Source organism: Oncorhynchus keta, chromosome 16 (genome assembly GCF_023373465.1).
Source record: "Oncorhynchus keta strain PuntledgeMale-10-30-2019 chromosome 16, Oket_V2, whole genome shotgun sequence".
Classification (NCBI taxonomy): Eukaryota; Metazoa; Chordata; class Actinopteri; order Salmoniformes; family Salmonidae; genus Oncorhynchus; species Oncorhynchus keta.
Genome location: NC_068436.1, coordinates 7745146 through 7770535, shown reverse-complemented (window position 1 = coordinate 7770535; position 25390 = coordinate 7745146). Strand labels below are relative to the sequence as shown.

The window sequence follows — 25390 nt, the reverse complement described above, 5'->3', positions numbered from 1 at the left end:
AAAACGCGAAATGCTAACAAGTTGAGTTGGATCACTGAATCACTAATTTCCTCTCCGAAGACAAATACAACTATTCTAGCATTCTATTCATTGTACAAACAGATTGAAATTCGTAATTTATTTTACCTTTATTTAACTAGGCAAGTCAGTTAAGAACATTGGTGGCGAAATATCGCCTAAATTTCCTGTTAATGTTGCATTACGGCAGATAGCCTAGTGGTTAGAGCGTTGGACTAGTAACTGGAAGCTCGAATCCCCCAGCTGACAAGGTAGAAATCTGTCGTTCTGCTCCTGAACAAGGCAGTTAACCCACTGTTCCTAGGCCGTATTTGAAAATAAGAATTTGTTCCTAACTGACTTGCCTAGTTAAATAAAGGTAAAATAATTTACGAATTTCAATCTGTTTGTACAATAGTTGTATTTGTCTTTAGAGAGGAAATTAGTGATCCAACTCAACTTGTCAATCGACCACTATTAATGCCCCAGCTCTATGTGATTGGTCATGGTGGTGTCACTCTGACCCTGCTTCTGAGTCCAATCACACGATGAGCCGCGCCCCCTCACAGCCAGAGAGAAAGAGCTGCAGGAGCTGAGACAGTTTGACCAGGACTGGCGGTGTGGACCCTGCACAGGTACCCTGCAGCAACCGGTGTTAACTATCTGACAACACATTTTTAATACTGTTGTTCATAATAACAATATTCAGCAAGGTGGAGCGCCCATTTTTCATCTTTGCACTGTCCCTTTATATTGTAATGATTTACTGTTTCCTCTCCTGTTTCATATTCCTTTGTGAATTGTTTTAACCCTGTATATCATAGTGCTCTATGATCTACAGTAGCATTCCTAACTCCACTCTAATCTCTCTCTCTCTCTCTCTCTCTCTCTCTCTCTCTCTCTCAGTTGTTTGCAGCGGTGGGAGAGAGCTGAACAGCATGGGTTAAACCCCCCTCAGGAGATCAGATATATGCTGTTTAGCACAGACTACACACACTGGTACTATGATCAGAATAGTACACACACAACGCACAAGCAGATGCACACACAAATCCATGGACATTCTTAGAGAAAATGGTTCCAAAAAGGTTTGGCTGTCCCCATAGAATAATCCTTTTGGGTTCTAGGTAGAAGTATTTTGTGTTCCATATAGAACCCTCCTTGGAAAGAGTTTTTACATGGAAACCAAAATAGTTCTACCTGGAACCAAAAAGGGTTCTTCAAAGGGTTATCCTATGGGGAAAGCAGAAGAACCCTTTTAGGTTCTAGATGGCACCTTTTTTTTTCTAAGGGTGTACACACATCACACACAGTCAAAAACACACAAACAACTCTCTCACAAACACACACACTTGATTCTGGACCATTACAAATGTATTCCAGCCATACAGTATCATATGTAATGTTGTGCATAACAGTAATGAGAAATTATACATTTGTCATATTTTGTTGTTAAAATATTGTCTTCATACTGTTTTGCCTTTCAGTCTGTCGAGTAACTATCCATTGTGAGAAATGGAAAGAGGAGAGACAGAGAAGATAAGATAAACGTAGAATGTCCAAAGTTCAGGTGGTTTTGCTTTTTAGTTCAGGTTTGACTGCTAACCATCACACTACACGTTTTTTTTAAAATACCCTTTTCTACAAAAATATCAGTTTTTATTAGGTCTGACACACACACACACACACACACACACACACACCACTGCCTCTTTTGAGACATTTACATACATATTTGTATAGGTAACCCATTTCAAACTAATCCATTTAAATTGTATAGGTACCAGAGTGAGGAAGAGAGAGAGAGAGGGACAGTCAGATGTTGCTATTACCTGCTTATGTTGTGTCGACAGTGACACATTCTATTACACAGTAATCCTTAGAACTCAGGACAGCCTCAATCGGGGCATGGACTCTCCAAGGTGTCGAGAGCATTCTACAGGGATGCTGGCCCATGTTAACTCCAATGCTTCCCACAGTTGTGTCAAGTTGGCTGGATGTCATTTAGGTGGTGGACCATTCTTGATACACACAGGAAACTGTTGAGCATGAAAAACCCAGCAACTCTGAATGGCACACATACACAAGCCATGTCTCAAAGCTTAAAGATCCTTCTTTAACCTGTCTCTTTCACGTCATCTACACTGACTAAGTGGATTTAACAAGTGACATCAATAAGGGATCATAGCTTCCACCTGGATTCACCTGGTCAGTCTGCCATGGAATGTGCAGGTGTTCTGTTTTGTATACTCAGTGTATATGTAGCTATGTAGCCAAGTTATTGTTTCTCATTGTGTAGTTTTCTATTATTTATATATTTCTCTCTCTGCATTGTTGGGAAGGGCCCGTAAGTGTTATTCTATAGCTGTTGTTTACGAAGCACGTGACAAATAAAATGTGATTTGAGTAATAGCCGAGAATAAACGATTTAGGATAATGTGTTGCATCAGAAGAGCAATAGCCTACTGGTGTTAGCGTGACGTCTAACAGAGCAGATATGTGTGTGTGTGTGTGTGTGTGAGAGAAAGAAAGAAAGAGGGAGGGTGGATGTGGGGTGCTGGGGAACATAATGTCTGACCACATATGTACCTTAAGCACATATGCGACCAGACATGCCCCGTTCAAAACAACTGGGAACTCAAATCATGTCAGCCATCTTCAGGTCGGAATTCTAGTAAGAGTCCGATATTTCACGTCACTTATTAGCGGTTAGACGTATTCTGGTGACAGATGGGCGTTGGGGGTAAGGAAGCTATCCGCTTTACCTTTAAATACACGTCCCGCCTGTTTTGCTTGACGGACATTACTATTGGTCAGGGGGCAACGAGAATCGAGTGTCCTGCCGAACCCATTGAGTTGTAAAAAAGTCAATCATCTGAAAAACGACTGTCGCACAGCACGTTCATTGGTCAAGCGCTGAGCCAAGGGCAAGGTTGGGGTTCCGCCCTCCTGCAGCAAATCACCGGTAGGCGGGTTTATAGAAGTTGTTGCAATCTGATTCGCTGTACAGCCATTTCAGTCTAAATTCCAGGTCTCTAATTGGCCTAACTTCTGCTCCTACGATTTCTGCGACTGAAGCACTACTGTATAGTTCTGTGGCCTTGCATTAAATAAAGCGACGGCTATTTAGATAGCTAAGACATAGCGGGTGGATTAAAGCGCACGACATCGGTGCTGTAATCAAATATAAAAGTAGAGGAATACGCCTCCAACAAGCCTTAGTGGTACTTGAAGAAACATGACTTATTCTATGACAATGCCTTCCTTATAATTTTTCAGGACGTAACGTTAGCTAGCTAGTGATCCAGTGGGAGAGAAATAGCGGAGCAGTTAATATAGATCGATTTCTCAAATCGTCGTTGGAATTAACGTTTTCTTTTTGTAGTTTTCTAATCCTATTCGTGTTGATATTGTGTAATTTACTTAACGTTTCTGAATTAGTTGTTAGTCAACGGAATACCGGGATATTTATTGTACTGGTAAGCCTCCCTTCATTATTATAGCGCAAACGTCCTGTACAAACAAGATTATTAGCTAGTTACCGTTTCTGAGAATGCCATTTAGCTAGTTAGCAAATGTTAGCGTATTGAAGGCGTCGCAGCGGATCGGCCTAGAAGGGAACATTTACCTTCAATGCATATATTTAAAAGCTCGTCAACAAGACTTTATCTTTGTATATCAACAAACTTTGCTTTTATTTTATTTGTAAAATAATGTGAGTAGTTGAGACCTGCGTTGGATGCTGCGAATATGATTATTTCAAGAACATTCTGAGATTCTGACATTGTGTCTTATTCGAACCATCGATACATTGTGCTAAATGCATTTAACGGAGGATTCCATGTTTATAGTATATTATGGGGTTGCTAAGTTTATTGCATCATGTCTTGTTGAATCCCCTAGCGAACAGGTGGTGTAAATCAAGGTAATTTACATGCAACAGGTGCAATTGCTCACCTGATTCTCTAGGCTCCTTTTGTAACGTCCCCAGGCGTTATTTCGGTCTCCGACTCAACATTATCGTATTTACAGAATCAAGTTTGTGCCCATATTGTGGGAATGTTTCATTCACTGCAGTGAGAGTATGAATAGAATGGAGAGTACAATATTAGTTTTTGTTCATTTTATTTTCACTAGTTAAGTTTCAATGTTATGTAAGCCTACTGATGTTTGTCCCCCTTCACTTTCTCTCTTTTTCCCCCAATATCATCCCCCTCCATCTTCCTGCCCCTCCCTTTCACCATCCCGCTGTCTTTCAGGGATGGACAATGCCCATACTAAGACAGTCGAGGAGGTGTTGGGGTATTTCTGTGTGAATGAGTCGACAGGCCTGAGCTGCGAACAGCTGAGGAAAAGCAAGGAGAGATGGGGCCCAAACGGTATGTCACAGTCCTAGTGCGTGACCTAAATGACACTGTTGCCTATGCAGTGCACTTCTTTTGACCAGGGCCTATAGGACTCTGGTCAAAAACCCTAACCCTAACTATGTAGGGAATAGGTGCCATTTTGGATGCAAACCTAACCCTTGACCCCTATTTCACCCTTAAATAAAAAAATGTATTCAACAAGTATTCAATTGTTTCAATGATTACTATGAAGTAATGACACCGAAGTTAGGCCTATGTTTAGTAATGTGATGATTCACAGTGACTGATAATAGCAATGTTATTACCATGTTAATAACTCTCTCTCTTTCTCTCAATTTCTGAACTCCATGATGCAGAGTTACCGGCAGAAGAAGGTAAGATGTTCATTATCTCGCCCAGTTCGCTCTCTTTTTCTCTCTCCCCTGCATTTACATTCTTTCCATATGTTTCCAGGGAAGTCGCTATGGGAACTGATCCTGGAACAGTTTGAGGATCTCTTGGTTCGGATTCTTCTGCTGGCTGCCTGCATCTCCTTCGTAAGGACACACACACACTAACACACACAGAAAGACAACCTAAACAAACACTATTGTAAATACTGTAACTTTACAATAAATGGCTAAGTCTCAGCCTACCCAATGACATTCAGACATATGTTTATAGCTATTTCTATATTTTGCTCTGAGCATTCCTATCCACTCTTTATATCCTCACAATATTACCATCCCTGTCACATACTCTCTTGGCTCTTGAAAACAAGTTCTTCTTTAACCTGTCTCTCTTTTCTGACAGACTCTTGCCTGGTTCGAGGAAGGGGAGGGGACCATCACAGCCTTTGTGGAACCCTTCGTCATCCTCCTCATCCTCATCGCCAACGCTATTGTTGGGGTGTGGCAGGTAAAGTCACACAGTGTTTTGACATGTTGCATTAGTGTGTGTGTTCATGTATAAACAAATGTATTAATGTGTGCGACGATGTGTGTTCATTCACGTGTGTTTCCAGGAGCGTAATGCTGAGAATGCAATAGAGGCGCTGAAGGAGTATGAGCCTGAGATGGGGAAGGTGTACCGACAGGACAGGAAGAGTGTCCAGAGGGTCCGGGCTAAGGACCTCGTACCTGGGGACATAGTGGAGGTGGCAGGTAGGCAGAACAACTACAAATCCCAGAGTCCATCGAGGGACAACAGTGTTCTACACTATGACTGGTAACATTGTTGAGGTACTGTAGCAGGTAGGCAAAAACATCTCACCATCCTCTAGTGTTGCCCAAGTGTTCTTCATATTAGAAGTCCTCCAATAATGGAAAGAAGAACAGCAACTCTCAAAAAACACACATGTTATTGAGGTACTATAACAGGTAGGGGAAAAAACTACAAATTCTGTAACTCCTCAAAGGTCCCTTGTGTTCTATACATACCTGGGGAGTGGAGACGCAGTGGAGGTGGCAGGCATGTAGGGGGAAACAAACTACAAATCCCATTTAGCAAATCCCACACACAAAGTGTTCTATTATTGACTGAGTTAGTTGTTTAAACTTCCAAAAATAAGATGTTTAGTTAGCCTTGGAAATATTTTAATCTGTATGGGTTCCCCCCCCCCCCTCGTAGCATCATGGAAATCAAAGAAAGGTTTTATGGGAAATTAAGTTTTAATCAAGTTGCCCCCAGTTGATGTGATATTCGAAGAGGCCTACAATACCCAATATCACTGCATCTTGCTAAGCTCTGGGAATGTCGCCAGATGGGGTCAAATATTTTCTCGAAACTATTTACACATCGCTGACTGAAAAGGCAGTTTGCGGGTCAGTTTCAAATTTCTGTGTGACTTAACGACAACACAGCTCGAAGGGTTAAGACCGCTCCAATTGTCGAATCCTCAAGGCGATCCGTTTCTATTCTTAGAGCTTCAAAGAAGTAACAGAGGAAATGGGGGTTGAGTGTGTTTTTTTTTATTTGTGTGTGTGTGACTCGGAGAGATTCACTGTGGCGATGTTTGGCTTAAAGAGCATGGGAACTTTGTGACACCAATCACAGTTTACACTGGGGATGTGTCCCAAATGGCACCCTATTCCATTTTATAGTGCGTGCTGTTTGGGATTCATCCATGGAGGATTGTTAAACATTGTAACTTTTTTATTTTTTTCTCATCAATCATCACATCACTGCCTGTCTATCCCTTTGAGCCAATGACCTTGCAGGTTTTGAAATGTTTACCAATGAATTTGGTTGATTAAATCTTTTTTTTTTTTACGAGGAAATCTGATGATAGTCTATGGGATTTAGTTTTGCGGTTCTAAGGTATTATGGGCTGTATTTGAACAAACTTAACACAATGGTCAATCTAAGTGCTAGCAGTGTCAGAAAAAAATATCTATTTTCACAACCATAGTTGTGCTGGCATGGACGCGAAAGGGCTGGGCTTTGATGAATAAATACATTTTGGGTGTGTCGAGGCTTGGCCCCTCACTGGCCAATCAGAACGTGCTCCATGGCTAAATATGTACGGTCTTATGTATTGCCTTGAAATCAACTCCTATTCCAATGTTAGTCCATTTATAGTTTGTTAAACAGCTTACAGAAACAAAATAACAAAATGTAGACTTGTCCCATCTTTGCTAAATACAGTATGTTAACTTGAACCTGTTTGCAGTCCACATTGTTCAAAGTAATTGCATGTCTTCAATGTGAAAACATATATACATAGAATTCACACTGAAATAGGGGTTAGGCCTACTGTAAGTTGCATTATGGCTGAGCTTGGACATGCTAAATGTCAATAAGCAAGATTCATTATTGATAAGGCCTAAAAAGAGACTGAGTAATTCTAAAAAAGCGAAACAACTTATTTTAAAAGTAGGCTATGTCTGAATACAGTAGCTGGACAACGGTCCCATATAAAGGGAGAATGTCCATATGTTTAATATACATAGTGGAACCATCTTACAGATTGCATTCACACTTTTCCAGAAGTTGCATTGCATGCGCGCCACAGACGTTATTACCATATGAACAGGACAGTGAATCGTTCTAATAAGTTTGCTTGTTTTTCGTTGCATTTTTATTAAAACCCATATTTATTTTTCAACAACAAATACAAGACATGACCAAAAGTATGTGTACACATGCTCGGCGAACATCTCATTCCAAAATTTGCATTGATATGGAGTTGGTCCCCCCCCCTTTTGCTGCTATAACCGCCTCCACCCGAGTTGTTTTTCTTTTTATAATTTTTGTGAACTTTTACCCCTTTTTCTCCGTAATTTTGTGATATCCTATTGGTAGTTAATCTAGTCCCATAGCTGCAACTCTCCTACGGACTCAGGAGAGGCGAAGGTCAAGAACCAGCCAAGCCGCACTGCTTTTTGACACACTGCTCGTTTAACCTGGAAACCAGCTGCACCAATGTGTCGCACCAAAACCTCCCCTAACCCGGATGATGCCCGGCCAATTGTGCTCCGCCTCATGGCTCTCCTGATCACGGCCAGCTGTGACACAGCCTGGGGTCCGACCCGGGGCTGTAGTGACGCCTCACGCACGGCTCCATTCTGTGAGTTTGTGTGGCCTACCACTTCGCGGCTGGGCTGTTTTTGCTCATAGACGTTTCCACTTCACAATAACAGCACTTACAGTGGCCCGGGGCAGCTCTAGCAGAGCAGAAATTTGACAAACTGATTTGATGGAAAGGTGGCATCCTATGACTACCACTTTAAAGGTCACTCAGCACTTCAGTACGGGTCATTCCATAGAGATTGCATGGCAGTGTGCTAGATTTTATACACCTGTCAGCAATGGGTGTAACTGTCCGAATCCACTAATTTGAAGAGGTGTCCACATACTTCTGGCCATGTTGTGTTTATCCTCAGCTATGTAAGACTTGAACTTGACTTGAAAAACCGTCTCCATCACCTCCGCCCCGTTTTCCCCCAGTGGGTGATAAAGTTCCGGCAGACATCCGGCTGACCTCCATCCGCTCCACCACGCTGCGAGTGGACCAGTCTATCCTGACTGGGGAGTCGGTGTCCGTGATCAAACACACAGACCCAGTGCCTGACCCGCGAGCCGTCAACCAGGACAAGAAAAACATGCTGTTTTCTGTAAGTGTGTGTGTGGTGGTGGTGGTGGAGGAGGGTGGGTGTATTTTAGGGGGTCATTATCTGATTAGAAATAGACCAGCACGTTTGTTTGTTTGAGTGTGTGTGTGTGGTTTATTGATCTAATGGGAGACATGGTGTGAGAGAGGATCCAGAACACACGACCGTGTGTGTGTGTGTGTGCGCACTGTGATGCTTTGATGTGAGTGTCGAAGGTGTGACTCAACCGTTTGTTGAATAAAACATCACTCGCATTGTTTGCACAGGATACACATAATATACTGTGTGATATCTACTTAACAGTTCTAAAGAGTCAGGTAAACGAGCTAACAGCACCCTATTCCCTGTATGTAATACATACATACATACATACATTATTTCCCCTGAATCATTTTTCGGTGTTATTGCTGTCACGCCCTGGTCATAGTGTTTTGTGTTTTCGTTATATATTTGGTCAGGCCAGGGTGTGACATGGGTTTAATGTTGTGTTTCGTATTGGGTTTTTTGTAGGTATTGGGATTGCGGCTGAGTAGGGGTGTAGCATAGGTTGGCTGCCTGAGGCGATTCTCAATCAGAGTCAGGTGATTCTTGTTGTCTCTGATGGGGAACCGTATTTAGGTAGCCTGGGTTTCACTTTGTATTTCGTGGGTGATTGTTCCTGTCTCTGTGTAGTTTCACCAGATGGGCTGTAATAGGTTTCACGTTCCGTTTGTTGTTTTTGTATTTGTATAGTTATTTCATGTATCGCTTTTTTCATTAAAGTCATGAGTAACCACCACGCTGCATTTCGGTCCGACTCACTTTCGACAAACGAAGAACGCCGTTACAATTGCCATGTCTTTGATCGGGAAAAGAGCTTGTAGCACAATGCCAATGTATGCTGCTTTACAGATCAAACTCATGTTGTAGAGAGTACCAACACGGGGCTTTGTATCATTGTTCTTCTAGGGCACCAACATTGCGGCAGGCAGGGCTATAGGTGTGGTGGTAGCTACTGGGGTGCAGACTGAGATCGGGAAGATTCGTGATGAGATGGCTGCTACAGACCCAGAGAGAACACCGCTGCAGCAGAAACTGGACCAGTTTGGGGAACAGCTGTCCAAGGTACAAGGACTTTCCTTATTTTGCCTTTTCTTGTCTCTTGCTCTTTCTTTCCCTCATTCTTTTTATTTCATCTGTCAGCTGTATTGTGAGTTGCAGTGTTGTGATAACAGGCTCCCTCTCTCCCTCTAGGTGATCACAGTGATCTGTGTGGCAGTGTTGTGATGACAGGCTCCCTCTCTCCCTCTAGGTGATCACAGTGATCTGTGTGGCAGTGTTGTGATAACAGGCTCCCTCTCTCCCTCTAGGTGATCACAGTGATCTGTGTGGCAGTGTTGTGATGACAGGCTCCCTCTCTCCCTCTAGGTGATCACAGTGATCTGCGTGGCAGTGTGGGGTATCAACGTAGGCCATTTCAATGACCCGGTCCACGGTGGCAGCTGGCTCAGAGGGGCTGTCTACTACTTCAAGATCGCTGTGGCACTGGCTGTAGCTGCCATCCCTGAGGGTATGTGGTGGGACCAACCACTGTGTCTGTCTGTAACACACAAAGTAGAGCATGATTCCATTCTATTTTGAGCAATCTAAATTCCATATGAAAACAAAATGAGTTCTCTTTTGGGGTGGCAGGTAGCCTAGTGGTTAAGAGTTGGGCCAGTAACCGAAAGGTTGCTGGATGAAATCCCTGAGCTGACAATTTAAAATCTGCTGTTCTGCCCCTGAACAAGGCAGTTAACCCACTGTTCCCCGGTAGGCCGTCATTGTAAATAAGAATTTGTTCTTAACTGACTTGCCTAGTTAAATAAAAATAAAACAAAGCTCTGTAACTTGATAAACACAGTAGATTGATCAGCCAGTGTACTTTTGTTACATGACTCGGAAGAACCATGATGGAACCATATATTTAAACGTTCCTTCACCCTATTCAATCTTGGTCCCCCCCTGCAGGCCTACCCGCTGTGATCACCACCTGCCTAGCTCTGGGGACCAGACGCATGGCCCGGAAGAACGCCATCGTCCGCAGTCTGCCTTCTGTGGAGACCTTGGGCTGCACCTCCGTCATCTGCTCCGATAAGACTGGCACCCTCACCACCAACCAGATGTCTGTCCACCGGGTGAGAGAGAGAAGGACGGAGAGGAAAAATTGAGATAGGAGCTGACCTGAAAGTGGAATGGTTTGGCATGTTGATTGACACTCAGCCTGATGCTGACCTAACCTTACTGTTTGTGACATTGAGTGTATTTTCTAACCCTGTGTGTGTGTGTAGATATTTGTTGTGGACAGTGTGTCAGGGGAGCGATGCGCCCTGAGTGAGTTTTCGGTGACCGGATCTACTTACGCCCCGGAAGGGGAAGTGTGAGTGCCTTTAACCTTTAACCCTTAACTGTTGATTGCCACGTTAAATCATCAGTAACTTGGAAATATCTGACTTCAGTCTGTTCAAGACAACTGGGAACTCAGGAACAAAACAAGCTCCAACTGGGAAAAATAGCTTTGAATGGTCACCCGAAATGAAATTACATGTCAAACTCTGGCATTTTTCTAGAGCTCCAACATTCTGACCTGAAGATCAGGGACATCGTGATTTGGGCAGTTCCCAGTTGTCTTGAAAGCACTAGATGTCATGATGAATCACTCATCCCCAATTTTGCTGTGACTGTCTGAGTGGAGAGAGGAAAATGAAAACGAGATGTTATTGGCAGAGGGGTTTGGAACTCTTTCTTATTGGTGTATTAACTAATTTTATCGCCTGGTGACGTCACCAGGCAGGCCAAAACTCCATCCCACCAAAACAGGCAGAAATTTCAGGCAGTCTTGTCAAACGGACATGATAATCTTTCATAAATTCAGTTTGTTTTTATTCCTACCTCAGTGTGTATATATATATATATATATATATATCTATATATATAAATAACACAGACAAATCACGTTTCTGACTGCACTGGACCTTTAAGATGCTGAGAAATGTTATTAGTTAAAATATTTGGTTCCCTTCCTCCGCTACTTTCTTTCTCTGGTCTCGTTCTCCCTTATTTCCCTTTCTCTCTTACCCTATCATTTTCCATATCCACCCTTCTGTCTTTTCCCTAATTTTCCCCCTCTGTTTATTTCCCTTGTCCTTCTCTCTCTCCAACAGGTATAAGGATGAGACGGTGGTGAAGTGTAGTCAGTATGAGGGCCTGGTGGAGATGGCCTCTATCTGTGCTCTGTGTAACGACTCCTCTCTGGACTACAACGAGGTGAGAACAGCTCCAGTCTACTTTGTACACCATAACACACCAATTGAAATGGCTCTTACTGTAGCCACTGCACACGATAACACACTTAATTGTAACCTTTTATTTAACTAGGCAAGTCAGTTAAGAACAAATTCTTATTTACAATGATGGTCTACCGGGGAACAGTGACAGATTTTTAACTTGTCAGCTCGGGGATTCGATCCAGCAACCTTTTGGTTACTGGCACAACGCTCTAACCACTAGGCTACCTGCTGCCCCAACCATAATCACTGCACAACACAACTCCATGGACAGACACTTCTTAATTCTGGTCCTGGAGAGCTACTTTTGTTCCAGTCCAGTAGCATCTGTTTGAAATAATACATTCAAATAATGTCATTGTTGTTGACCCTTAACCTGTGGGGGTGTGTGTCCCAGTCTAAGGGTGTGTATGAGAAGGTAGGCGAGGCCACGGAGACGGCCCTGTGCTGTCTGGTGGAGAAGATGAACGTGTTCGACACAGACCTCGGAGGACTGTCCGCCGTCGAGAGAGCTACTGCCTGCTGCTCGGTGTGTGTGTCTGTAATATAAAAAGAATCTGTGTGTGTACCATTGAGACGTGCTGACCTAATTTACTTCCTGGCAGAGTGATTGAATGATACATCTCCTCTCTCTCCCTCTATCCTTCTCTCCATCAGGTGATTAAACAGTTGATGAGGAAGGAGTTGACGTTGGAGTTCTCCCGTGACAGGAAGTCCATGTCAGTGTTCTGTTCTCCCAACAAACTCAGCCGCTCTGCCTCCGGGGCCAAGATGTTTGTCAAGGTCAGCTGTGTGTCTCACTCCTACTTATCCACTTCTCTACCCCCCCCACCTTTCTCTCTCTGCTCTTTCTTGTCGTTTCTATTCCTTACGTGCTTCTTTCTGCTGAGTTCTTTCTCTTACTCTCTGTCCACCATCTCCTCACTTTGTATGTCTTGTCGTCTCTCTCCCAGGGAGCTCCGGAGAGCGTGCTGGAGCGCTGCCGTTGGATTCGGGTGAACGGGGGCGCGCGGGTGCCCATGACGCCGGCGGGGCGGGAGCAGCTCCAGGGGACCGTCAGGGAGTGGGCCACGGGGCGGGACACCCTCCGATGCCTCGCCATGGCGACCCGGGACTCGCCTCCCGAGATACGCTCTCTCAACCTGGAGAACTCGGCCACTTTCGCTGATTACGAGGTGTGTGTGATTTTAAATATATATATATTTTTAGGATTTTTAACTCATTTTATGTATCCTTTGTGTAATTATGCACTTTTATTAATCTCTTGCATTTGCTTTTTGGTTGCCAAATTCATCTCTTATTTTATAACTTTTTGACTGTAAAGTGTTGCGGTTTGTAAAGGCACTTCAAATATAGTTTTATTTGATTAGTGTTAAATAAACAACAATCCCCCCTCAGTCGGACCTGACCTTCGTGGGCTGCGTGGGGATGCTGGACCCCCCCAGGAAGGAAGTGCTTGGTGCGGTCCGTATGTGTCGGCAGGCTGGCATCCGCGTCATCATGATCACAGGTAAGACACGCCTTGCCCTCACTCCCTCTGTTTGTTGTGTTGTGATACATGCTCGTTGGATGGGCAGACCCAAGATGCATTATCCAAGGGGATTCAATAAAGTCAACTGAACAGAATTTCTAGCCTCACACTCATCTACCTTAAAATGATATTATAATGTGAAAGGTTGGGACGATATCAGTATTGCATTTTTTTTTTCAATGGCAAAAATGAAAACACGATGCAGACAACTCTTTTGTCCTTTAAAAAGCTGCTGTATTTCAAATATTGTGTGCTTTAGCTTGGAAAATTTAAATAAATGTGACATTAGAGCTTTTTTCCTCAAAGTTAAATCCACTTAGTGTTTTGTTTACTTGCCAAGATACTAACAATTATCACGATCCCGGCCCTAATAATGCGATTTCAAACCGTTTTGCCTGCTGGGTGTCATCTCTCCATCTCACCTCTTACCTCACACCCCCCCCCCCCAGGTGACAACAAGGGCACGGCCATGTCCATCTGTCGTCGCGTGGGCATCATCACGGAGGAGGAGGAGGAGGCGGGCAGGGACAACCCGTTCTCAGGGGGCCTGACGGGGAGGGAGTTTGACGAGCTGCCCCCCCACCTCCAGAGACAGGCCTGTCGTACCGGACGCTGCTTCGCCCGTGTGGAACCCACACACAAGAGCCGCATCGTGGAGTACCTACAGAGCCTCGATGACATCACAGCCATGGTGAGGTGGTGTGAGTGTGTGTATCTCTCTCTGTTGGCAGCAGTGTTCTTGTCTAGAGCTCTACTCTTACACTTAAAAAATAAAAAAGTACTGTTCAATTGAGTGACGGACCTGTTGTCATCGGTAACATTCTTCCTCTGCATTGAGAAGGCATGTTTGCATTGTGTGGGGCCTTTCATGCGTTTCTTCCCTGTTTTGACTCACTGCGTGTTCTTGCTCGCTCCCATCCCTTCATCCCTCTCTCCCCCAGACTGGTGATGGAGTGAATGATGCGCCAGCCCTGAAGAAGGCAGAGATCGGGATCGCCATGGGTTCAGGCACGGCTGTTGCCAAGTCCGCCTCAGAGATGATCTTAGCTGATGATAACTTCTCTACCATCGTAGCGGCTGTAGAAGAGGGCAGAGCCATCTACAACAACATGAAGCAGTTCATACGATACCTCATCTCTTCCAACATAGGAGAGGTTGTCTGGTGAGGATAGGGGGACGAGAGGGATTGGAAGAGAGGAAGGGGAGAGCAATCTATAACTAAATGAAACAGTTTAAAGGATGCTTCTCAGGAGAGGGGGAGGGAGGGTGAGGAGAGGGGGATGGAGTGGTACTGGAGGGATGGGTTAGAGGATGGAAACGAGGGAGGAAGAGAGCGTGGTGGATTACTGTTTTAAATAAAGGGGAAGGATAACAGAACGGAGGTGCACATTTAGGAGAGGAGTATGCTTTAGGTCAGGTGAAAATAGAGAAGGACAATTTAAAAAATAGATGGCTGAAGGGATTAATTTGAGGGATAATAGTAGTCTGGGACAGTGAGAGAGGATTTCTGAATTATTATGTTGTATACCTCCCTCTCTCTCACCATCCCAACCCCTCTCCCCCTCCTTTTCTCCCTTCCAGTATTTTCATGACGGCTGCTCTGGGCATGCCCGAGGCCCTGATCCCGGTCCAGTTGCTGTGGGTCAACCTGGTGACAGACGGCTTCCCGGCCACCGCTCTGGGATTCAACCCTCCCGACCTGGACATCATGTCCCGCCCCCCACGCTCCCCCAAGGAGCCTCTCATCTCCAGATGGCTCTTCTGCAGATACCTCATCGTCGGATGTAAGTATATCTGTTTCTATATCTGTGGCAGATACCACATGGTGAGGTTATAGATTATGAGCAGACAGGGTTATTGTATTTTGAAATTGTATACTTTGCAGATGTAGCCTCATAAGCACTTTGTGACCAATGTATTTGTAAAAAGCATTATACAAATAACCTTTGGACGATTGATTTACATCACAATATCAGCTGGGATTCGAGAATATACACATCTAACCTTTGACCTTTCTCTCAGGCTACGTCGGAGCAGCTACAGTAGGAGCGGCAGCCTGGTGGTTCATGGCAGCACACGATGGACCCAAACTCTCCTTCTACCAACTGGTAAGAACACATCCCTCTTCTCTCACTTCTCTTACTTTACCGTGTCTAACCTCTCACTCCCTCCCCATCTCGCTCTTTCTCTCTCCTCTCAGTCTCACTATCTCCAGTGCGGTGAAGGCCACGGGGAGTTTGCGGGGGTTCAGTGCTCGGTGTTCGAGTCGCCCTACCCCATGACCATGGCCCTGTCTGTGCTTGTTACCATAGAGATGTGCAACGCCCTCAACAGGTACGCTACTAGAACTACAACTCCCATAATCCCGTGCGGTACTTGGCGTCAGTCATAGAGATCACTATCTATGACTCGTCACAGAACGGGTTTAGTTCTTGTACGAAACGTTTCTATTTGTTAGTCACAGTACATTCTACATATGAATATCGACTGTACATTTTGTTCAGTTCTATGGCATGTGTTGCCCACCTGTTGCTCTTTTCAATCATCAGACATGGAGGTTTATAAGTCAAATTAAACACTTTCTTTATGATCATGATATGCATGATTATTCAGTAGAGTACAGATTTACATTAGAGATGATTTAATAGAAGTATGGATATTTTACTGACTTTGTATTCTTATTCCAGAGTTCTGTTTGCGTTTAGTATCAATTTTTATTGTCATCTTTTGAGCTTGTTCTGGTCCATTTCTGAGCTCCGCTGTGTGTGTCCTCAGTCTGTCAGAAAACCAGTCCCTGCTGAAGATGCCTCCTTGGTCCAACCCCTGGCTGGTGGGAGCTATCTGTCTCTCCATGGCGCTCCACTTCCTCATCCTCTACGTTGACCCACTGCCTGTAAGTATGTGTGTGTGTGTGTGTGAGGGCATCTGGCATCATTTTGTCAACAATAATAAAATATTAGTCAAACACCTATTTTTCAGTGGCAATTGACGAGACTATGCCTAAATAAATTAACTAAATTATTTTTCATTTCAGTTGACTAAGGCGAGAGAAACTATCGCAGTGACTAAAATCTGACCACTAATTTTGGGAGAGATTGAGAGCTTTTCATTGATGTGCACAATCAATATTAGCAGCACATATTAGAGGTCGACCGATTATGATTTTTCAACGCCGATACTGATCATTGGAGGACCAAAAAGCCTATACCGATTAATCGGCCGATTTTTATTAAAAAAAAAAAAATTTAAATAAAAGGATTTGTAATAATGACAATTACAACAATACTGAATGAACACTTATTTTAACTTAATATAATCAATTTAGCCTCAAGTAAATAATGAAACATGTTTGGTTTAAATAATGCAAAAACAAAGTGTTGGAGAAGAACGTAAAAGTGCAATATGTGTTATGTAAGAACTGACGTTTCAGTTCCTTGCTCAGAACATATGAAAGCTGGTGGTTCCTTTTAACATGAGTTTGTCAATATTCCCAGGTAAGAAGTTTTAGGTTGTATTTATTATAGGACTATTTCCCTCTATACCATTTGTATTTCATTAACCTTTGACTATTAGATGTTCTTATAGGCACTTTAGTATTGCCAGTGTAACAGTATAGCTTCCGTCCCTCTCCTCGCCCCTCCCTGGGCTCGAACCAGCAACACAACGACAACAGCCACCATCGAAGCAGCGTTACCCATGCAGAGCAAGGGGAACAACTACTAGAAGGTTTAGAGCGAGTGACGTTTGATACGCTATTAGCGCGCGCTAACTAGCTAGTCGTTTCACTTCGGTTACACCAGCCTCATCTCGGGAGTTGATAGGCTTGAAGTCATAAACAGCGCAATGCTTGACACAACGAAGAGCTGCTGGCAAAACGCATGAACGTGCTGTTTGAATGAATGTTTACTCGCCTGCTTCTGCCTACCACCGCTCAGTTAGATACTTGTATGCTCAGTCCGATTATATGCAACGCAGGACACGCTAGATAATATCTAGTAATATCATCAACCATGTGTAGTTAACTAGTGATTTAATCGGTCGACCTCTAGCACAGATGCACAGCGGAGTTCTGTTCGGTAGTGGGAAGGATGCCCCACACTGCCTATATCAACTGGTGAGCTGCGGGGCAGCAAGCGATGAGTGTGGGCAGACGGGCTCTGCTCCCCCGCCGATTATACACATCGCGCTGACGACTCTTGCTTCCTCGTAGCTAACCTTCTAGTTAGTTACCCTTTGCCTGGTTAAGAAATACAAGCTCATTTTATGAAATTAAAAACAATAACAGCATTGACTTTAATAGTAAAACAACAGCCTAGCTATGTTTTTCTCTCCCTTGAGTAGGTTATTAGAAAAGTATAATTTTGTTTGTAGTCTCGCTCGAATCCTCCCACTTTTCCCACTGAATTTCATATACAGGTTCTGCAACCAATGTAGCCACGCCTCCCTCTTTTCCACAGAGAATGGCTTGATTTTCTATCCCTTAGGGTACCGTTCAAAAGACATGACCCATAATATATATTTTTCTTTCCGTCATGCATAGGCAGGCCGCGTTTTACATTCATAAAGCATATCGCGGGCCGTTCTAAAACTAGTTGACTATTTTCCGTCACATCCAACTCACTACGTGCTACCCAGTCAGATGTAGCGGACTCTGCCTTCAGCCATAGAGACTCGTGAATCGGACACGAGCACAAGGGACTTGGGAAACTATTTGTATTTTTGTTTGTATTTTTGATTTTTGGAATAATAGGATCTCATGCAGAAGAATATGTTGGTAGGACAAGGCTATGTATGTTTGTGCACATGGAAGTAAGTCATGTATGTTTACTATAGGCATAGGCGGAAATCCCAGGGAGGTCGGGGGGAGACGAACCCCCCCCATCCTGGGAAAAATATTATTTGTCCCCCCCAATATATCACTGTAAACATAACTGTGTAATTTCAATCATATTAATAATACGCAATGAAAGCACTTGTGCTGATTAGACACTTAATAGCGCGTTTTTAAGTTTCAAAAGATTGCGACCCCCGCCCTTTGCCTCACAATGGTTTGATCCACTGCAAGGTTTTTAGCTGTCAAGGTAATAGAGGGTTCGTATCTACTGTCTGAAAGGCACTCAATGCACGTAACTGACGTGAGGTTAATCCAGTCAATCGCGCCATATCAATGTTTATTTTTATTTTTAATGTTGGCAGGGTTCACACACAGTGGAATTTGCAGAGCTAGCGTGCAAACTAATGCAAACATTGACTATCAAGCTAGCTAGTACCTATTCCATTTATGTGGCGTCGTCAAAGATGGAATCTTTGCTATCGTCAATTTATTCCAAGATCAGCATGCAGCTGTAGTGCTTCATAGTCCATGTGATAAGGTTAGCAATAAACTGAACAGAACTACACCCTCTTCTACCATTGTCTAAAATATATTTAATGGTCTCGTTGCAAAAACTAAATTGTCGCCAGGGAACGTTATTTTATTTTATTTAATCTTTATTTAACCAGGTACACACTGGACTGATAAGGAACACTGCTATAACTATTATTAGTATTTAATGATTTTAAACATTTTAAATAATAATAATATATGCCATTTAGCAGACGCTTTTATCCAAAGCGACTTACAGTCATGTGTGCATACATTCTACGTATGGGTGGTCCCGGGAATCGAACCCACTACCCTGGCCTTACAAGCGCCATGCTCTACCAACTGAGCTACAAGTTGGGACAACCCTTCAGTTAACTTCTGTACCTATCAATTATCCGGTAGTAGTGATTATGGTTCTTCAATATACATTTAACATATTACAACGTAGGCTATGTGTTACAGCACTACTTTTGGTGGCTCCCTCCGGAATTGCTCTTGGGAAAATTTAATGTAATTGTCTCCTCAAGTTGATATCAGATTTTTGCGCCTGACTATAGGTTAATGAGGCGATACACATGTGATGTGACTAAAATGAAAGGGCATTTAGTTGACAAATTGTTTTCATTATTTTGACAAACTAAATCATTATTCAAATGTAAAAAAAATGGGACCAAGACTGATATTTTAGGCAAAATGACTAAGACTAGACAAAATCTAAAACATTACCACTGCGTGTGTTACATTATATTGTGCTCTCTATCTCATTGCCTAACCCCCCTCTACTCTCTCCCATTCAGGTGGTGTTCCAGATCCGCCCCCTGTCGTGGCCACAGTGGGTTGTGGTCCTCAAGATGTCGCTTCCAGTCATCTTCATGGACGAGGCCCTCAAGTTCCTGGCCCGGAACTGGATCGAGCCGGGTACCGACGTGGAGCGCCAGGAGGAGGAGCGGGAGCGCCGGCGGAGGGGTCAAGGGTCAGGGGGCATGACTGCCGCTGTGAGCAGGGTGTTCAAGGGCGTGTCCTGGTCATTCGTTTTAATGTCGTTCCCCCTATTGGTCTGGATCTACAGCCTGGACTCTGATATTACTAACATGTTCTATGAGTGAAGGGAAGGGTGGGTGGGGGTTGGGTTATGAATGAAAGTGAAGGAACTATAACATAAATAGAGGAGAAATGGAGGTGAAGATAATTATTATTATTTTTATTTTTTTGTGGGATAAAGCCAGGGATGGAGGGATGAAAGGTGAACAATCTGAGACTGTGAGAGAAAGAGGGGGATAGTGAAGAGGAGAGCACTGATACATCCTAGCTCAGCACTCTTGACTTTTTGAACATGGGCCCTGACCGTAAGTGAGGGATTTTCTAAAACTCAAGGTCCTATTCAATCAAGCCTGGTTTAGCAAGTTACCTGAATAAGTCTTGAAAGTACCACTCCTCTTGTGCAGAAAGAATGCACGTTTAGGTTCACATAGCCCCTTGACAACACAATTTTTTACAATATGAGACAAACCAGAAAGAAACGCAACTTTGTAGTTGATTCAAACAAGCTTTCTGGCTGCTCAGAATGATTTTTTTTTTTTTATCTTGAAAGGGAAAGTACTGTCTATAGATGATTTATAACAGAGTACTTTATACATTTCATTCCAATTTCTCTACCTGTAAGGTGACAGGTGGGAAAGTGAGGGAGAAAGAAGCTTCTTCAGTCCAGTCTAGGGAATGGAGGGATGACTGGATGAAGAGAGAGAAAGGCAGAGATAAAGAATCTTCTAGCATCAGTCAGACTGGCCACACTGACACTCCAGCCATCTTCAGAAATCAATCAATTAATATTTGATTTAATTTAGATGTCATCAAACTGTCTAGGGAAGAGTACTGCAGAAGACTTCTTTAATGTGTATTTCTTAGGATTATGCGCTGGCAGAGCTGAATTTTGAAAAATAAGTTAAAGATTTTATGTTTGTTTTCACTGCGTTATTCATATTTATTAATACATCACGACACTGAATTGTCTTTTTCTTTCTGTTGGATGTTGTCTCCATGTATGGTTCTGATAAAGGTTGGCTACTCTTTATGACATCATACCCTTTGTCTCCTTGTCATCATGCATGTTTGAGATTGACTACTGGTGCATTGCAATTGGACTGTTCAGAATCACTGATCTCCAAATCACCTGGCTTTCTAAATAACTACTCATTATGTGATCAAGATTAGCGATTATGCGCTGTGCCTTGCTCAAACTCATCCTCCTCCAACACGCTGACTGTTGATCTAAACTAAAACTGTCCAGGTTAGGTGCAGGCTTGTCATCTTTTTGCGTGACCAGATTCATTCTGATGTCCTACACATGATTTCAGCTTGGACTTGCATCCTTAAAGTTACGATGTCACAATCCTCACGTAGGCCTAGAAGCAGTAGACTTGTCTCTCTCTGTGTAATCGTGATGACTCATTGTTGTCAGGCTGAGGAATTGCATCATATTTTAGCTAGGCTACTCTACCGTTCTACTAGTTGGCAGTTTGTTTTGATAGTCTAACAGCCACTGTGACATCACACCATGAACTAAAGGTACAAAGTTGTGTAGTCTGCTCATGTGGACACCAATACCACTTCCCCTGTAGTAGTGGGTTTGTTAGGGTTGGGAACACTAATTATTTGTCTTTTATTTACAACAGATCAGATTTGCTAACTTTCTAAACCCCCACACACATGCAACATTGTTTTTTGTTATTTTTATGATTGATAGAACTATTATGGTAATTCTGATTTAATTGTCCTTGTGGTGTTTGTAGTGCCCCTACTGTGCCTGTAAAGAATTAGAGGGTGTTATTTTATTTTCTGAATCTAGTAAAGGGTGGGGGGGAAGGTTGGGAGTCATTACAATCATTAATAGATGTTAGGGGAGTGGAAAAGGGGGGATTAGGGAGGAGAAGAGAAGAGTCTGACAGGGTGGCTTTACAAAAGAGAGGGATGAGGAAGAGATGCTGAGAGGTCTTTTCTTTCCATCTCTCTGTTTCTTTACTGGCGCTCTGACACAGAGTGCTCTCTGTCTTCATCTGAAACCAGTAAGCAAAATTAATTTGACAAAATTGAATGACTTCAAAGAAATGAACATTCAGTGGAGTTATTTGAACAACAAAAAATATATATTTTTGAGGCTAAATTAAGGTGGGAATGTATTTAGTTTATTGTAAATCGTACCATTTTCCGTCTGTCACACTACTGCTATTTCATTTATGGGAAATGCTCTATGGGATGAAAACAACAATAAAATTGTTAATTTAAATATGTTTCTGTGGTTTCTAATTTGACAGATGGGATCAGAGCCATGTATTTAATTACATTGCTCTGGTTAGGGTATTCTCCACATTGTAAAGCCATGGTGTGTCTCAATATGGCCCCTCACCATGTAGGCCAGGGTTTCCAAAACTCGGTCCTGGACCTCCCTCCCCTGCATGCACCTGATGTCAGCTTACCTCACCAGGAACAACTCTGGGTCCTGGTTATAGCCTGGGCCCTGATCAAGAAAAATTCGTCTCCGTATTATGTTGTTAGTGTATTTGTATATAAGTATTCGCCGCAAGGTGGCGCAGTGTAACAAGGTTTCTATTTTAAGGCTGTAAAGTACCACTGACAACTGAGCGTGCTGCGTTTATACGTAAATGGAAACTCGTTGTGGTGTGTGTGTGGGTGGGTGGGTGGGTGTCCATTTATATAGACTTTAGGAAGGAGAGAGCGAGAGAGGAGGGGTTTAAAGCCATACAAATGGAATGAAGTTGTGACGAGGAACTAACTGAATGTAGTGAAGTTTCACAAGACCCACAGTGACTGACTGTAACGTGTTCGCTCGCAGCAGACAAACAGTTTATATCCCGCCTTTTTTCACTAAAGAAGGGAAATAAAACCATTTACCATAGATATACATTATTTCAGGGATTAGCGTCTGAAGTAAGTAATTTCAATTTTTTTGTTGTGCATGTTCAGATATGTTGCTGATCTTTTGTGTGTCTGGTAAGAGGAATTTGACTTTACGCACATGGCACAATACTTGTATATTCGTCCCCCATGATTTGTTATTTTTCATAATCTTTCATTTGTTATCCTATTAATGTGCATTACTTTTTTGTAGACCGAGTGACACGGAGAGTCTTATATCCGTTTGCACAATGCTAAAGTTAATATGTTGACAGTCTTGTGTTTGGCGCTAATTATATACATAAAACAATGCCCTTCCCACGTTTCAGGTATCGTCTGGCCATAAAAATAGTATAATGGAGGGTGACCAGTAGTTTGTTTATAATCAACTTTGTATACTTAAACAGCACTGGGCAATCCATGCGTAATCTATGCGCTGTGCACGTAAAAGGTGGCACCACCGGTGACACCTGGACGCAGCTGTCAGTGCGCACACACGGGAGCACGAGGAGGGGTCACGCGCGTCCACCACCCACGGACAGGCCGCACGAGTGGAAACATCTGAAAGAGAGGGAGAGTGACAGACAGAAAGAGAGAGGTGGGGCGGTTTCACCACCCCTGGTTTTAAATATTGTGTATTTATTCAGTGTATGTACTCTGCCTTAGCTGGTGCCTAAATCAGGAATAGGAAATTCAGCAACTCTTGGAGGGTAGTGGAAGTTGATAAAAGTGCTTGTTTTATGATTACATTTTGACTTCCACAGACCTCCAAAAGTTGCTGAATTTCTTAGAATGATGCTTTCCAACTCTCTTGTAAATCAAATCTAATTGGTTGCATACACATTTAGCAGATGTTAATGCGGGTGTAGCGAAATGCTTGTGTTCCTAGCTCCAACAGTGCAGTAGTATCTAACAATTCACAACAATACACAAATCTAAAAGTAAAAGAATAGAATTCAGAAATATATAAATATTAGGAGTATATATATATTATATATATGTGTATAGACATACTAAATATTCTATCCACATACTGTACATATCTAGAATATATAGGATAGAATAGTATATATACAGCAATAGGTGGATAGGATGGCTTTGATTAAAATACAGTATGTAAACATAACTAAAGCGACCAGTGTTCCATTATTAAAGTGACCAATGATTCCATGTCTATGTACATAGATCAGCAGTCTCTAAGATACAGGATTGAGGAACCGGGTGGTAGCCAGTTAGTGACAGTGACTAAGTTTAGGGCAGGGCACTGGGTGGAGGACACACACCCACAAAAATACTGAGAAGTTGTGTAGGAGCTAGAAGCTCCATCTTCCTGTGAAAGAGAAAGATACTTCTTTGACAAACTATTTCCCCCTTTTTTTCTTTGGTTCTACCAGCACACTAAACAAAAAATGACTCATCAGTGCCTGAATCTGGCCAGAACACACCGGTACTATGTACAGGCTCCTCACATTTTCTGTGTCTGGAGTTCCAGCACTTCTTATAGAATATTGGCTTAAGAATTGCATATCAAATCAAATTGTATTATCCATATCCCCCGAATACAACAGGTGTAGCCCTTAGAGTGAAATGCTTACTTACGAGCCCCTAACCCACAGTGCAGTTAAAAAAAAAGAAATAAATAATAAGACATGAAAGTAACAAGTAATTCAAGAGGAACAGTAAAAAATAACAATATATACAGGGCCGGTATAGAGTCAATGTTCGGGGGCACCAGTTAGTTGAGGTAGTATGTACATGTAGGTAGAGTTAATTGAAGTGACTATGCACAAATGACAACAGAGAGTGGCAGTGGTGTGGAGAAGGGATAGGGGCAATGTGAATAGTCTGGGTAGCCATTTGACTAGATGTTCAGGAGTCTTATGGCTTGGGGGTAGAAGCTGTTTAGAAGCCTCTTGGACCTAGACTTGGCGCTCCGGTACCGCTTTCCATGTGGTAGCAGAGAGAACAGTCTATGAATAGGGTGGCTGGAGTCTTTTGACACTTTTTAGGGCCCTCCACTGACACCGCCTGTTATAGAGGTCCTGGATGGCAGGAAGCTTGGCACCAGTGATGTACTGGGCCGTTCGCACTACCCTCTATAGTGCTTTGCGGTCGAAGGCCGAGCAGTTGCCATACCAGGCAGTGATGCATCCAGTCAGGATACTCTCGATGGTGCAGCTGTAGCACTTTTGAGGATCTGAGGACCCATGCCAAATCTTTTCAATCTCCTGAGGGGGAATAGGTTTTGTCGTGCCCGCTTCACGACTGTCTTGGTGTGCTTGGACCATGTTAGTTTGTTGGTGATGTGGACACCAAGGAACTTGAAGCTCTCAACCTGCTCTACTGCAGCCCCGCCGATGAGAATGAGTGCATGCTCGGTCCTCTTTTTCCTGTAGTCCACAATCATCTCTTTTCTCTTGGACACGTTCAGGGAGAGGTTGTTGTCCTGGCACCACACGGCCAGGTCTCTGACCTCCTCCCTATAGGCTGTCTCATTGTTGTTGGTGATCAGGCCTTCCACTGTTGTGTCATCGGCAAATTTAATGATGGTGTTGGAGTCGTGCCTGGCCATGCAGTCATGAGTGAACAGGGAATACAGGAGGGGGATGAGCACGCACCCCCGGGGGGGGTCCTGTGTTTAGGATCAGCGTGGCGGATGTGTTGTTACCTACCCTTACCACCTGGGGGCGGCCCATCAGGAAGTCCAGGATCCAGTTGCAGACGGAGGTGTTTAGTCCCAGGGTCCTTAGCTTATTGATGAGCTTTGAGGGCACTATGATGTTGAACGCTGATCTGTAGTCAAAGAATAGAATTCTCTCATA

The 25390-nt window shown here is 43.2% G+C and overlaps 2 protein-coding genes and 1 long non-coding RNA gene across 4 annotated transcripts in view; all 3 read left to right on the top strand.

Annotated features, from left to right (window-relative positions):
- Nucleotides 1-227: 227 nt before the first annotated feature.
- Nucleotides 228-1466, top strand: LOC127907932 (uncharacterized). 2 transcript variants are annotated; one of them, XR_008065580.1, is made up of 3 exons: nt 228-376; nt 487-632; nt 904-1466. It is a non-coding gene; the product is annotated as an uncharacterized LOC127907932 (long non-coding RNA). The 2 variants fall into 2 exon arrangements; XR_008065579.1 differs by lacking the exon at nt 228-376 and having other exon boundaries at nt 914-1466.
- Nucleotides 1467-3081: 1615 nt separating this feature from the next.
- On the top strand, nt 3082-20737 carry si:dkey-28b4.8 (sarcoplasmic/endoplasmic reticulum calcium ATPase 2). Its single transcript, XM_052464603.1, has 23 exons — nt 3082-3476; nt 4257-4376; nt 4721-4738; nt 4818-4900; nt 5157-5261; nt 5368-5506; nt 8292-8458; nt 9404-9559; nt 9863-10004; nt 10445-10611; nt 10765-10853; nt 11638-11740; nt 12158-12289; nt 12418-12543; nt 12714-12935; nt 13159-13270; nt 13741-13982; nt 14233-14453; nt 14873-15075; nt 15314-15399; nt 15492-15625; nt 16067-16184; nt 19454-20737. The coding sequence occupies exons 2-23, from the start codon at nt 4259-4261 to the stop codon at nt 19760-19762; spliced, it is 3192 nt and encodes a 1063-aa protein (XP_052320563.1). The 5' UTR covers nt 3082-3476; nt 4257-4258; the 3' UTR covers nt 19763-20737.
- A 1672-nt stretch (nt 20738-22409) lies between these two features.
- Nucleotides 22410-25390, top strand: part of LOC118395441 (large neutral amino acids transporter small subunit 3-like) — a 52045-nt gene continuing 49064 nt past the window's right edge. The window contains exon 1 of the mRNA XM_052464602.1: nt 22410-22601. The gene's annotated coding sequence lies outside the window, so the exon portion shown is untranslated. The remainder of the gene's footprint in view (nt 22602-25390) is intronic.

Coding starts and splice junctions, on each gene's coding strand:
- si:dkey-28b4.8 (XM_052464603.1), top strand. CDS start 4,259: ATGGACAATGCCCATACTAAGACAGTCGAGGAGGTGTTGGGGTATTTC. Junction 5,507..8,291: donor GGACATAGTGGAGGTGGCAG/GTAGGCAGAACA, acceptor GTTTTCCCCCAG/TGGGTGATAAAGTTCCGGCA. Junction 9,560..9,862: donor TTGGGGAACAGCTGTCCAAG/GTACAAGGACTT, acceptor CTCTCCCTCTAG/GTGATCACAGTGATCTGCGT.